The sequence below is a fragment of the Egretta garzetta genome, unplaced genomic scaffold, assembly GCF_000687185.1.
Source record: "Egretta garzetta isolate BGI_Z169 unplaced genomic scaffold, ASM68718v1 scaffold875, whole genome shotgun sequence".
Taxonomy (NCBI): Eukaryota; Metazoa; Chordata; class Aves; order Pelecaniformes; family Ardeidae; genus Egretta; species Egretta garzetta.
The window spans coordinates 40587-52050 of record NW_009259626.1 but is presented as its reverse complement, the minus strand read 5'-3'; the positions used below and the strand labels follow the sequence as shown (position 1 = coordinate 52050).

Below are 11464 nucleotides of genomic sequence, written 5' to 3'. Positions count from 1 at the left end.
GGTGGGGAAGTCTGCAAGGGGTAGAACAGATACTACCACTAGCCTCACTGTCTAATCCTACAGGGTAGGTGTACCAAGAGGCATTTCTTGACAGCAAACTAATTTTAGTTATCACAGATGCCATGCCCTGCAGCATTATTCTAACATCATGCATTGAAACAGATCCCTAGATCTGGGAGGGAGGTGCAGCCCTGCACCCCACCCTTGGGGGTTTCTAAGCCTTGGCCATACACAGCTAGGTCCACCCCACTCTGGCATTGGGGGCAGCCAAGGGGAAGGTTGGGTGGGAGGCTTCAGAGGACCCTTCCCACCAGCATGTCCAAGAATCTCTGAAATGCTAAGAAAAAAGGTGGGATGGAAGAAAGAGGAGGAGCAACAGGAAAATTCAATTCCCAAATTCCCATCATAGAGACAATCAAACCTCCTATGGGAAATACCAAAGGAATGGTTTGATACCATACCTAGAAGGAAACAGCCACCCAATTCCCCGTTCAATGATGGAAGTATATGAACTTCCAGTCACTTATAAAAACAAAGTGGTAATTGCTGCACTCATCGTCAAAATCATAAACTGACTATAATCTGCCTACCCTCCTCGACAGCATCAGTGGCTACAAAAACTTTTTCAAGTTTATGCATTTCCAAGAGGCTACGGATTTTCTTTACTGCTCCTTGCAGGGAAGGCACATCTTCTCTGTGACCCCAAATGAAGTCTTTCCTTCTGAGATGTACCCCAAGGTATGGACCACCTAGAGCCGTCCCCATCTTAACCTAAGAGAGAAAGACCAATAAACTTTAAAACTTAAGAGCACCACAATTCATTCATACTGAAAAGGCCTGAATGCTTCATCTCTGGATAAGGCACTGAATTACTCTAGCTGCAGAAACTAATTTTAATCAGTAGTATTTTGGGACACCTTGCAACGTTTTTATCTTGGGTGGCCTGAATCATACAAGAGAAACTAGCAAAATCTTTGTAAGCAAAAATCACTCTCCTTGACCAAAACCACAACTGGCCGTTCGCAGCTGAACTTTACACCCACAGATGATGCCAAATACAAGAAGAAATACAAGTTTCCTTTAGTGAAATTAGGGTAACAGAAATCTGGCACCCAGAACCAGTAGCCACATCTCAACAGACTCTGTTAACTCATGTCACAGAGGAGGAAGAGGGTACAGTACGAAAATGCACATCCTCCTTGATCTGAGCAGGGAGAGTTACATTCACATGTATCTTCCAACATTCCCTACAGTGTACAGCCAGGAGTACACAAGTTAAAAAAAAAAAATTTGTTATGGGAAACAGACTGTCATGATTTTACCTTCATCTGTGTCCAGTCCTCCTTGTAATGAGTCCTGTCTGCCTCATCCGTGGATTGAAGATACTTGTTTCTAAACTCATCTCCCACTACACGGAGGTGTTTAGCAAATACCATGCTCCGACGGGTCTGTTGGAATAAGAGCAGATGCAGAGTCAGAAAAAGGGAGAGCTAAAAATGACTAAATGGGATAGTTTCACATACACAGAGCTTCCAGGATGCAGTTACTTCTGAAACATCCATGCAGTACTAAAAGTAACAATTCTTAACCTTTCATCTGGGCTTTAACTGTTTAATCCTAATCATAACCACATTTATAACCAGCATACTCATCTGACCCTGCAATACACAGATGTATGGAGTACAATTACACAACAGAACACATAATATACCAAATTAAACACTCTGTCAATATACCTCACCTTTGGAAACAAAAGCTGGGCAAAGACTTTAGCTTGCAAAACACCCATGAGAATAAAACCTGCTTAAAAAAAATCATGTGTCTAGCCACAGACACTCCTATCAAATTCAGTGAAAAAGTGATGAAAAAGGAATTACTTCCTTCACCTGTAGATAATAACCTCTTTCAAAGATTTTGTGATGCAGTGACTGCACACAGTCACACATAGCCTTCTTATCAACAGGCAACTGTTAAGAAGAACTAAGGAAATACCATGTGACTTACACCGCTTACACTTGGGAATTCAGTCTAATTCTTAATTTTATACAAATCTGTAGTCTGTTGTGTGATGGGCACCAAAGAAGGTGCAATGAAAACACCTCTCTCCAATTTGCAATGGCCTCTCTCTCTCCTCAGCACAGGGAAGCCCACACTGGACAGAGTTTGCTGCACAGCAGAGAAGCCAGGCAGAGCATTACTGGTACAAGAAGACATAGCTACATTGACTGTGCCTTTGCTTTGCTCTAGCAAAGAGGCAGGAATTAGAATCTGCCAGCCTTTTTTCACCTTTTCGCAGAGCAGCTATTTCTCTATATGCCAAACTCACTGTGGTTGAACTGGTTCCTCCTCCACATCATTCAGTAAGACACAGGACAACTTAGTCTTCTGTCAGATCCATCACACTGGTACCTGGAGGTCCATGCCTCTCTAAATATTTAACAGAAGTACAAAGCTTGCTCTTCTGGCATCTTTACAAAGATCAGCACTGGCTTTTCTAATCCCATCCCAAATCCTCAAGCAAAACGTTTATATTAAGGGAGGATGTACACACCATCTGCTGCAGAACGCTCACGCTGCAGTTCAGGGAGACACATTTTCCCTCCTTTTTGTAATATGTCAAGACAATATGATCCTGTCAAGTCACTGGGTACCTTACCCAACATGTGATAAACACGGTATGCTCAAGAGGCAGCAAACATGTACACAACCCATGGCAGTGCAGTGCACTGGGGAGGACAATAAACATCTTTGAATGCTATGCTTGTGTCAAACACCTCTAAACTTCATCCTGACAGATTGCGTGACTGTCATGTCATGTTTGGCACCCATGCAGTATGCTGTGCCAAGTTTTTCCTGGGCACAAAGCACTCCTCTGATAGCAGCTGTTCTGGATGAATGCTTATTTTGCAACAGCATATGTAAAACAGAAAACAGATGAATGTGTGAACCTCCATTGATATACTTTCTAAAGTGCATACTCTCTGTATCTGGTTATCCTCTTATTTATTTAAAGTCTGTGTTTCAAATCTGTACATGCAATATTGTCATCCTTTCCAACTATCTCCAAGTTTTGCTTCTTCTCCCTTTTTGTCTGCAAAGAAACAGAGAATTGAGAGACGCTTCTCAGTATGGACATCAGGCAAAACCTCTTGCCCAAAAGAGTGGCACAGGCATGGGACAGACCCCAGAAAGGTGGTTCATCTCCTACTGTGGGGAACTTTCCACCTGGGGCAGCCCCAAACCACCAGATCAAGTTCTAGGGTGCAAACCTCAAGGCAGGGCTGCCGAGACACCTCCCCACCTAAATTTTTCTGTGATTCTAAGTTTGGGAAAACAAACAAACAAACAAATCAGTGTTGGTTATGCTCCCTTTCATGTACCTGAATTGAATTAATGGTACAGATCCTCTAATTCTTTGAGATCATTCCCCCAAAATGGTGAAACTAGACTTGTCCTTAAGAAAATGTTCTGCTTCCATATAGATGGCAAAGTGCTCATCTGGTCTACATGATGCACTGATGCTCTTTAAGGGATTCAACAGTTGCTCCTAAACCATTTTGGGAGGTCTTTCCTGCTCCATGATCATTCAACCACTAAGAATCCCAAAACAATACCTTTCAGCTTGCAGTGGTAGAGAAGCCTAGACAAAAATGGTGAGAACAGTGAGAGTAACGAGGCTCAGTATTAAATTCAAATATTCTGGACAGCAAAGCCATAGGTTGGTTGCAAAGGGAAGCTGGCTTGTTACTATTTAAAAACTTTCTTGAGACAAGAGAGCATCTGTTAGCAAAATTTATAAAGAACTCCAAATGTCATCCAGAGTTATTAAGAAAAAACAACCAAAAATCATGCAGGTAGTTAGAACTGAAATAAAAGAAAGAAGAATATTTTCCAGAAAGTTTTAAACAATTTTGAGACAAGCTTAAATTGTTGAGACAATGTTGAAAGTGCCACTGTTAAGGAATGTGTATTATGGATCCATATGGATTTAATGTCTGCTTTTACAGGAAAAGTCAGACTCAGAAATGTTACGTGGGTTGCATTTCTCCATTTGGAAAGTCACTCTCCATCAAAAATTCATAGTTATCAAACTACCGTTTCGTCCATTTCTGAAAAATAAGCCATATACCAAGTAAATAGCCAGATGTTTATATCTTAAAAGAATGAAGTCTATGTAACTCATTTCATAATACCATGACAGTCACTTTCTCTCAGAAATTTTAATTATATCAAGCACTCCGTATCATGTTCCATTTTCCTGTGGCTGAACCTTTAACTTTGTCTTTTCCCATAGGAATTATTTTACCATAGACCCTTGGGTGGGGTCTCCCCAGGTGCTCAGTGTTACCTTGAACCTCATGGGAATTTTGCCATTGAAGCCAATGGGGAGACAGTTAGGACACTACTGAGCACTTTCAGGAATTCTTTTGGGAAGTCTAATCTTGAGGCTGTCTAGAGAAGAAACTGCACAGAGGCAGTCCCCTTCTGATTGCAGATGTGTTGCATAGGCGAGGTCCTTCTAAATACCACGCCCTGCTGCAGAGTCTTTGGGGACAAGACACCAGGAAAAATTCCTGTATTACATTAATCCGCAGCAGCTTGAAGACCATCTTTAGCATGCACTGCTGAAACATAAGACACGAGTTACTGTCAAGAGAAGACACCTGAGGCAAAACTGAAGCACATATCAGTTATTGAATTTTTATCAGAACCAAGTAGAAAGTCTGGAGAAGCTAACTGGAAAATACTCACATTCCAATAATCTTTCCCTCCGTAGTGGTCATGAAGAAGGTTTTCAGCTCTGTCTAACATCACTGACCTATTAAAAATTGTAAAACTGAGTGCAGTTCCCTTAGGAATAGAATTTACATGATGATGTTTCTTTATACAGTTGCTAGGAATAAGCACAGACTATGATCTGTTTGCAAAGGGAGCATGGGGAACGAGGGATAGGCTGCCAGTCTGTTCTGTATAAAGCAAATTGTGACCCATAGCCTGCTGGGGAGAGAAGGGAACTATGCCACTGTGTGTTCCTGCTCTCTTTCTTAATAAACGGTACTCTTAATTCTGAAAGTTAAACACAAGCAAGCATTAACAATCCCTCATGTAGTCCTCACAGTAGTTGCTGCTGGACAAGTAAGATTGCCAACCGGGAGAGTGATCCAAAGGGGAGAAGTGACCTATGAGATGATGCTCAGCCTTGGAGCACATGAGAGCCTCTTGGATGAAGCAGGAGTCATGCTTACAAAAGCAAAACCAGAGAAGGTGTTTTCCACATGTGGAATAAAATGTCCTACAGTAAAACAACAGATTAAAGAAGACATAGACACTGCAAAGACGTGTGTTAGCAACTAAGCATAAATTAATTTTTCACTAACATGAAAATAGCCTGTACTTTTCATAAATACACACAGTTCAGGACTGTGTACTGGGAACATAACCGCACTATCCAAGGTCTAAGTGGCAGAAGATATTTTGAGAGTTTTGAGTATCCAAGAGCACAAGGGATGTAAGCTTAGTTTGTGCTCTGAGCACACTGAATATGAGCGAACACAGAGAGAAATGCTTCTGCTGAAGGGGGTCAAAGTCATTACCCAGACCTTCTTCTACTAAAATGAGAGGAAACAAATAACCAACCAACTTTACATTATCATTGCTGATAATCAGCCGGACACTTGCACACAAGGCTACAAATAATCTGGAAAATAGACTAGACTGTGCTGGTGGGGAAGCAGCACTGCATTTAACAGGAAGCTTGGAGGTGAATCAGATTAATAATCTAAATGTATCAGGAAGATTCCTATAAGTGACCACACCTGAAGATTAATAATATAGTACCAGTACCATACAATGGACTGTCTGACCAAAAGGGCAGTGTGAGAGATCAGAGAGGCTATGGTGCACATGTCATCATAGCCATTGGAGATTTCAACTATCTCCAGGTAGGCTGGGCAAATGTCATAGCAGGGCATGACTAAGCAACTGCAGTTTGAGATACTGTCAAAGACAGTTCCATGAACCAGCTGGGCAGGGAGTAGCTCCTGACATCATCTCAAGCAGCAGCAAGACACAGACCAAAATCTCACAGTGGAAGAGCTCGTGTGTGACAGCGGCCATCTTCAACATCCAACTGGATCAACAATGGCCAAGGGAAAGTTACCGCAGTCACATTCAGTTTCAAAAAGGGGACTATGCAAAAATGCAGAAGTGTCCAAGTGAAGAAAACAGAAAGGCTCATGAACTCCATGAAGTTAAACAGAACAAGACAATAAGAAGGTCAAAAAAGAATTTGACCAACAAGAAATAGAGGCCTTAAATTCAATGACAAATCTTCATTCTAATACAAAGAAAAAGGAAATTAAAGGATTAGCAAGGACTTGGAGATGGTAACATCATGACAGGAACAGTTAATGTTATTTTTTGTAGCTGTGCACTAGGTGGAGGATCTGGGAAGATTCACATGCCGGAACTACTTTTTACGGGGGAACTCATCAGACAATGCATCTCAAACCAAAGTGTCTATAGAACTGTCCGGTGATGGAACAGCTAGACAAAATGAACACACAGATGGCCAACATTGGGCAACATTCACCCAACAATTGTCAAGGAACTGAAAGATGAAGCAGCTGTGCCACTAATTCTGTATGCAACTTCTTGCTTAAAACTTCAATACAGCAAATGTGTTATTAATTTTCTAAAAATGCACTTGGGCAGGTCTGGAATGCAACATAGTGGTAAACATTATGCCTGTGCTGGACAACTTAATAGTAACTGTTATAAAAAACAGAATTAATGGATACCTAAAGTAAACTGGAGGAGTATCAACACGGAGCTCTGAACTCTGAACAGAGTAGTCTGAAGACTACTGAAGACTACACACACATGGATAAGGGAAATTTCATTGACATTGCCTGCCAGGATTTCCTAACAGCCTTCATTAAAGGCTTTCAAGAAAACTTAACAGCAATGGCACAGAAGGGAAGGTCCTTGTGTGGATTAAAAAAAAAAAAAAAAAAAAAAAAAAAAAAAAGGCAGGGATAAATGTCCAGTTCTCATTGTAGAGGGAGACCACAAGTGGAAGGGATCTGGTTTTCACCATATTCCTAAACAACCTACAAAAGGGATTGAACTTTGGGGTGACATAGCTTGCCAATCATTTTAAATTGCTCAGATCAGCAAAGACAAAGGCCAATTGTGAAGAATTAGAGAAGTTTCGTGGCTGGCCAATAAAGTGGCAGATGAAATCTAATGTAGGAGTGCATCTAGTGAAAAAAAAATAAATACTGACTTCATCTGATAACTAAAGGCCTCGATGCTCAGGAATGAGGACAGTTTGATGAAAACATCAAAGCAACACTAAGAGGTCAAAAAAAAAAAGAACTTGTAATGGGTTTACCCACACTCAGTATGCAGGACCCAGTTGAACTGTATAGGCTCAAAGAATGGCAGCAAGGATGACTAAAGGCATGGAATGGCTTTCACACGAAGAACAAGTAACAAAGCCAGGACTCTTCACACTGCAGAGGAGACAACTGAGGTGGAATATGATAGAGAGATATAAAATCATGCGTAGTGTGGAGGTGAATATGGAAGAGCTGTTTGTTCACTTTCTCTTCCACTACATGAACCAGGGGACATTACGTGAAACTTGTAGGTAGGAGTTATAAAAGGAGGTGGATTTCCCTAGGATGCACAGTTAAGGTGCGAAAACTTTAGGTCTGGTCCCAAGATTTTGTGGATGCTAACAGTGTGCATGGGGGGTTCAAAGGGAAGCTTGCACAGATCCATGGACTCACTGAAGGATATAAAAGATAGGAAGATCACTTGGCTCAGAAGGTCCCTACAACCACAAATCTGAAGGGTGTGACAGAACTCAGGGGAGGCATCACACATACTTGCCCAGTTCTTCTACTTTTCCCCATGCATCTGATTTTAGCCACTCTTGGACTTCACACACTAAACTAGACAGACTTTAACATGAACCACTAGTTTTAACATGAACCACTGTAGCTGCCCTTACATTGCTGTTATGTTGGTAATTCTTCCTACGTGTGTCTGATTGAGAAATGTGATCTTGTGGATAAGGCACCTTGTCTGCATGCTAGGAATACTTGGGCACCACTCCTCATTTTTCTCTTGACCTTCCTCATCAGCAGATGTTTGATAGTTGCCATGAAAGAGTTAACTGTAGGGCTAACTTAATCCAGTGTTCTGCTGTGACTGGCAAAGATTATGGTATAACTCCTACAAATAGAACAACATTCATGTTAAAAAACCAGGACTTTGCTTCCTCTGCTCCCAGCAGGAGGTACTACAGATCCCCCACTGCTCTGCTTAGGGGAACCTTCATCTCATTTCCAATTAAATCATATTGATGTCAAAATTTTGGATGTTCTTGCTCTCATGGCAAAACTGCACTTCATCTTACATGGTTTCCCCTATGGATTTATTCCCCTGATATATTCATAGACAGTGATTACTCCCTCTTCCTGTTCTCCCCTGTAACCCAGTAGCTTTCACTTTGCTAAGATGTCTTCAGTTGTTACAGGGTCACAGCTGACTGGAAATACATGCTTACATTATCCCAGTAGCAAGGTTCTATCTCTCCTATCAGAGCTTTCCTTTCCTCTGATCATCCTAGTGGCACCTTAGAGCACAGAGATGAAACATGCTGCTTGCTTTTTTTAACTGCAGCTCACACTATGGAGGATGGACATCCCAGGAGACCAGGCACTGCACCTTGTGATCTGGGACATGGGCTTGGGAAACACTGATTCCACTGTTTGTTCCCTTTTGACCCAGCATCGAAGGGCAAAGGAAGGAAAGGTAAACACAGGGTGGCAAGGAAATTTAGGTACCCGAGAGAGAACATGAAGGAGCTCAAGGCTATTTCCTCTTAGGTTTTAGCACTGCAGCATTTAACCTAACTTACAGTTAGGTGTTTCTTACAGCGTAAATTCCTTTTGTAATGATTTTAACAGATCAAAAGAACTCAGTGATGAAGTACCACAACAGTGGGACATAGCTTCTAAGTTCCCCCTGCTCTTCCCTCCTGGCAATGGGTTTGTGGTCACATAATACAACAATAAACAGTAATACAAGGCAACTCACTGTGCTGAAGTGTTCTTCAGAAGGATGGGAGCCACAATAGAGGCAGATCCTTGTACAGACAAACAAGAGATATTTAGGCCCCGTGTTTCCTCATAACCCCAGAACCATCCCCTGAAAGGGAACACAAAGTGTTGCTTCACAGGCTTGTATTTTACATTAATGCCATATATAATGAAACAAACAGTACACCCTAGAAAGATGATGTATAATGTAAATAAACAAGCCAACCCCTTTATACTGCTTTTGCGTGAAACAACTTTCTAAAATTAGATCTTCTAGTACCGATATAACATTTTATTATTGATGGGGTTTTAAAAAAAAAAGTGAACCCTAAGCATCCTGACATTCTCAGACACACGCCTGTTCTTTTAGAGTAGGCAAATGTCTCATTGAATACAACTAAAGAAGACCGAAAGGAGTGCTAGATGTTACCTGTAGTACTCATGTTTGTCTTTGGAGTACATGAGCTGATCAATGCATGGTCTTTCATCTATTTTTTCTTCCCATGTTCCTTCTTTCCATCCTTCTGCATAGCCTTGTAGGACATAAATCTGTCCAATAAAGGGCCCACCTGACTCTGAGCAGAAAGCAAAGCAAAGCATTTGTGAGCATGAAAAACCACATGATAAAAGGTATGAACTAGCATTACTTGCAGTTAAAAATCTGCTAGAAATTACACTACTCTCTCTCTTTCCTGCTTTCCCTGTAAAAAAGGAAAGGAAGTTCTGTGTGAGCCAGAAAGGCTGGGGGGAGGGGGGCGGGATCAGGGGATGTGACAACCTGCTACTCCCACCCAGCTATGTGTGATTTAGTGTGCCAAATCTAAACTGAATCGCAATGGAAATGTAAATTTAAAGCTGAGTAAAACACACCATGAAGCACAGAGGTTTTCAATGATGTAGGTAGCTGCTATGGGAAGAGTACCTCCAAGAAAACTGACAAGCACAAGCCCTTCTTCCTCTAAATTTCAGGGTTTCTAAATGCTTTTTCCTGAAAACTATGGGACAACATTCCCTTCAGAGTTCTTTGCAGAGGTGTGACATTTGGTGGCCTTTATTTCTTTTGCTGAAAAAGCTGTGACAGTGCTGCAGATTTTGGTATTTGGTGATTAGCTCAACATGGCATTAAATCCTAAAGGAACAAACTTCACAGTTTCCGTATTCTTAGGGAAAGCCTTTCGCTATTATACCATTTTGTACACAAAAAGCAGGGGATAAGTATTTTGAGTATGTGCAGCATCGGTGATGAAAAAGCAAGTTCACCAAAGAACCCACTGTACGGCTTTTACTGTCCAACCACCTCCTGTCTGTATTTCGACAGAGAGCTGCAGGCTGCCTCTCTTGCCTTACAGGGTTGTTACTATGGCCAAAATTATGCAGAATCATCTGTGACTTTGACCAGAGGCATTAACTGTCTTTCTCTGGGGTCCCTAGGAAGTTGAGGTGTCAACAGCGCTACACCAAATGAGCTGCCAAATAATTGGGTTATTTCATCCTAGTGGTTTGTTACTCGGATCAATTCTTTCCCATCCCTCCTCTTGCCATCTTTAACTTTTTTTTATTTCACATATAAGGATAAAAGCAGATATAAAAGCACCTGTGAAGAAACCACCTCAAGTATTTAGTCAGTTGTAGACTGTATGATTCTATACTCTACCTGCAAGGAACTGCTCATATTCAATGACAGGGATGTTCTTGTTGAGGCTTGGGAGATCGAAGAACTCAGACCAAGGGATCCGGACTTGAAGGATGTCAGGGCTCTGCCAGTGATAAAGTCGTCCCCAGGGAGGCAGGACTAACACCCAGTTTTCACTTTTCAGCAAGGTCTTTAGAAGGGAAGCAATGCGAATATAGACATCTCTGCGAAGGTTGAATCCTTCAGGAGGATTTACATCATACAAAAGGTATCTGGGGAAGAACAAAGCAATGTAATTACTTGAGGGAGTTTAAACCTTTTACACTTTTTATTTTTACCCCACAATCATGCGATAGAACTCTATCCTAATTCCTGTGAGCTGAATATGAAGGCGTAAGGAGACATTCAGGAAGGACGGAGCAAAAGGGCGCACATCACCCGCCACAGGGCAGACAGGCAGGGGTCCACAGGCCATGCTCAGAGCAGGAAAGCCCCCGGACAGCTGGGACAAGGACATCTTCCAGAAACGACCCAAAGAGCACCAGCAGCCCACTAGCTGACAGCTCTGACACATGGCACGTCCTCTGTGCAGGGGGCCTGCCGTGTCTCCCTAGGGACACCACGCAGGAAGCTGCGATGAGCAGAGGGTCCCAGGGGCAGCAGAAGCCGACCCTGACAGGCAGGACTGGCCTACCGCGAGCGGGTCCGCGCTGGGGCT

General features: G+C 42.1%; 2 protein-coding genes across 2 annotated transcripts in view; one reads left to right on the top strand and one right to left on the bottom strand.

The window, feature by feature from the left end:
• Window positions 1–11263, bottom strand: part of POFUT2 (protein O-fucosyltransferase 2) — a 14668-nt gene extending 3405 nt beyond the window's left edge. The window contains exons 1-7 of the mRNA XM_009638481.2: window positions 11085–11263; window positions 10768–11018; window positions 9544–9688; window positions 9112–9222; window positions 4753–4819; window positions 1323–1448; window positions 591–771 (exon numbers count right to left, since the gene is read on the bottom strand). Of these exons, the coding sequence (XP_009636776.1) occupies window positions 591–771; window positions 1323–1448; window positions 4753–4819; window positions 9112–9222; window positions 9544–9688; window positions 10768–11018; window positions 11085–11263 (1060 nt within the window). The remainder of the gene's footprint in view (window positions 1–590; window positions 772–1322; window positions 1449–4752; window positions 4820–9111; window positions 9223–9543; window positions 9689–10767; window positions 11019–11084) is intronic.
• A 119-nt stretch (window positions 11264–11382) lies between these two features.
• Window positions 11383–11464, top strand: part of LOC104125977 (minichromosome maintenance complex component 3 associated protein) — a 27518-nt gene continuing 27436 nt past the window's right edge. The window contains exon 1 of the mRNA XM_035893971.1: window positions 11383–11449. Within this exon, the coding sequence (XP_035749864.1) occupies window positions 11383–11449 (67 nt within the window). The remainder of the gene's footprint in view (window positions 11450–11464) is intronic.